Here is a 1,257-nt window from a genome sequence, read left to right as displayed (position 1 = left end):
ACTGTGTACGCAGATGCTTCTAGGGTTGGGTTGGGTTGTGTGTTGATCCAGGAAGGCAAAGTAATTGCTTATGCATCAAGGCAACTCAGGAAGCATGAAGAGAACTACCCAACACATGATTTAGAAATGGCGGCAGTGGTGTTTGCATTAAGGATTTGGAGATCCTACTTATATGGAGAAGTCGTGGAAGTATTCACAGATCATAAGAGTCTCAAGTATTTGTTTACACAACCTGATCTGAAAATCCGACAAAGGCGATGGATGGAGTTTATGGCAGATTACGACCTGAAGATTCAATATCATCCATGCAAAGCTAATGTTGTCGCAGATGCACTAAGTCGTAGAAAGTTAGCATCCGATGTTGGAAAGGAAGTGGAAGCACTATCAAGTGAACTCAAGTTGATGACTCTATGGGCAATTGAAGGGGACCCAAGTGAGCCTTTAGGCATACGTACCATAAACCAGGCAGGTTTACTCGCACGGATCAGACAGGAGCGAGCAACAAAGTGATGAGAAGTTAAAAGGAATCATCACAGAAGTTAAAAATCAAGAAGCTCAAAACGCAAGTGGCTATCATGTGGCGGCAGATGGTACACTATTACTTAATGGGAGGATATCAGTACCACAAGGATAAGGGCTACGAGATGAGATTTTGAAGTCGGCATATCACTCGTTACTCAGTATCCATCCCGGGAGTACGAAAATGTACCGAGATATCCGAAGGTATTATCATTGGCCAGGAATGAAGAAATCAATGGCGCCATGGGTGGCTCTTGGTCAAACTTGTCAACAAGTCAAAGTCGAGCATCAGATTCCAGGAGGGTTGTTACAAAGCTTACCAGTACCTCAGTGGAAATGGGATTCCATATCCATGGATTTCATCACTGGGTTACCCCCGGCTCGAGGACATTCAAATAATGCAATATGGGTGATTGTCGACAGACTGACGAAGGTGGTGCACTTGTTACCCATGAAGGAAACGAATAAGGTAGAAGTATTGGAAGAGATGTATGTGGACCAAATTGTGAGGTTGCATGGTGTGCCAACAGATATAGTCTCCGATCGAGATCCTAGATTCACCTCAAATTTTTGGAAGGCGTTACAAGAAGCAGTGGGAACTAAGTTATTCATAAGCACCGTGTATCATCCCGAGACGGACGGCCAAACCAAAAGAACCATTCGCACTATAGAAGATATGATTCGAATGTGTATATTGGATTGGGCGGGAAACTGGGAAAAACATTTACCATTAATCGA

General features: G+C 43.6%; 1 protein-coding gene across 1 annotated transcript in view; it reads left to right on the top strand.

Annotated features, from left to right (window-relative positions):
• Positions 1 to 1,243, top strand: part of LOC106336642 — a gene marked incomplete at its 3' end in the record, with an annotated part of 4,370 nt that extends 3,127 nt beyond the window's left edge. The window contains exons 5-6 of the mRNA XM_013775537.1: positions 14 to 469; positions 636 to 1,243. Coding sequence (XP_013630991.1) covers positions 14 to 469; positions 636 to 1,243 — 1,064 coding nt within the window. The remainder of the gene's footprint in view (positions 1 to 13; positions 470 to 635) is intronic.
• Positions 1,244 to 1,257: the final 14 nt, after the last annotated feature.

Source organism: Brassica oleracea, chromosome C1, assembly GCF_000695525.1.
Source record: "Brassica oleracea var. oleracea cultivar TO1000 chromosome C1, BOL, whole genome shotgun sequence".
NCBI lineage: Eukaryota > Viridiplantae > Streptophyta > Magnoliopsida > Brassicales > Brassicaceae > Brassica > Brassica oleracea.
The sequence above is the reverse complement of the archived record's forward strand: the minus strand, read 5'-3'. Positions and strand labels throughout refer to the sequence as shown.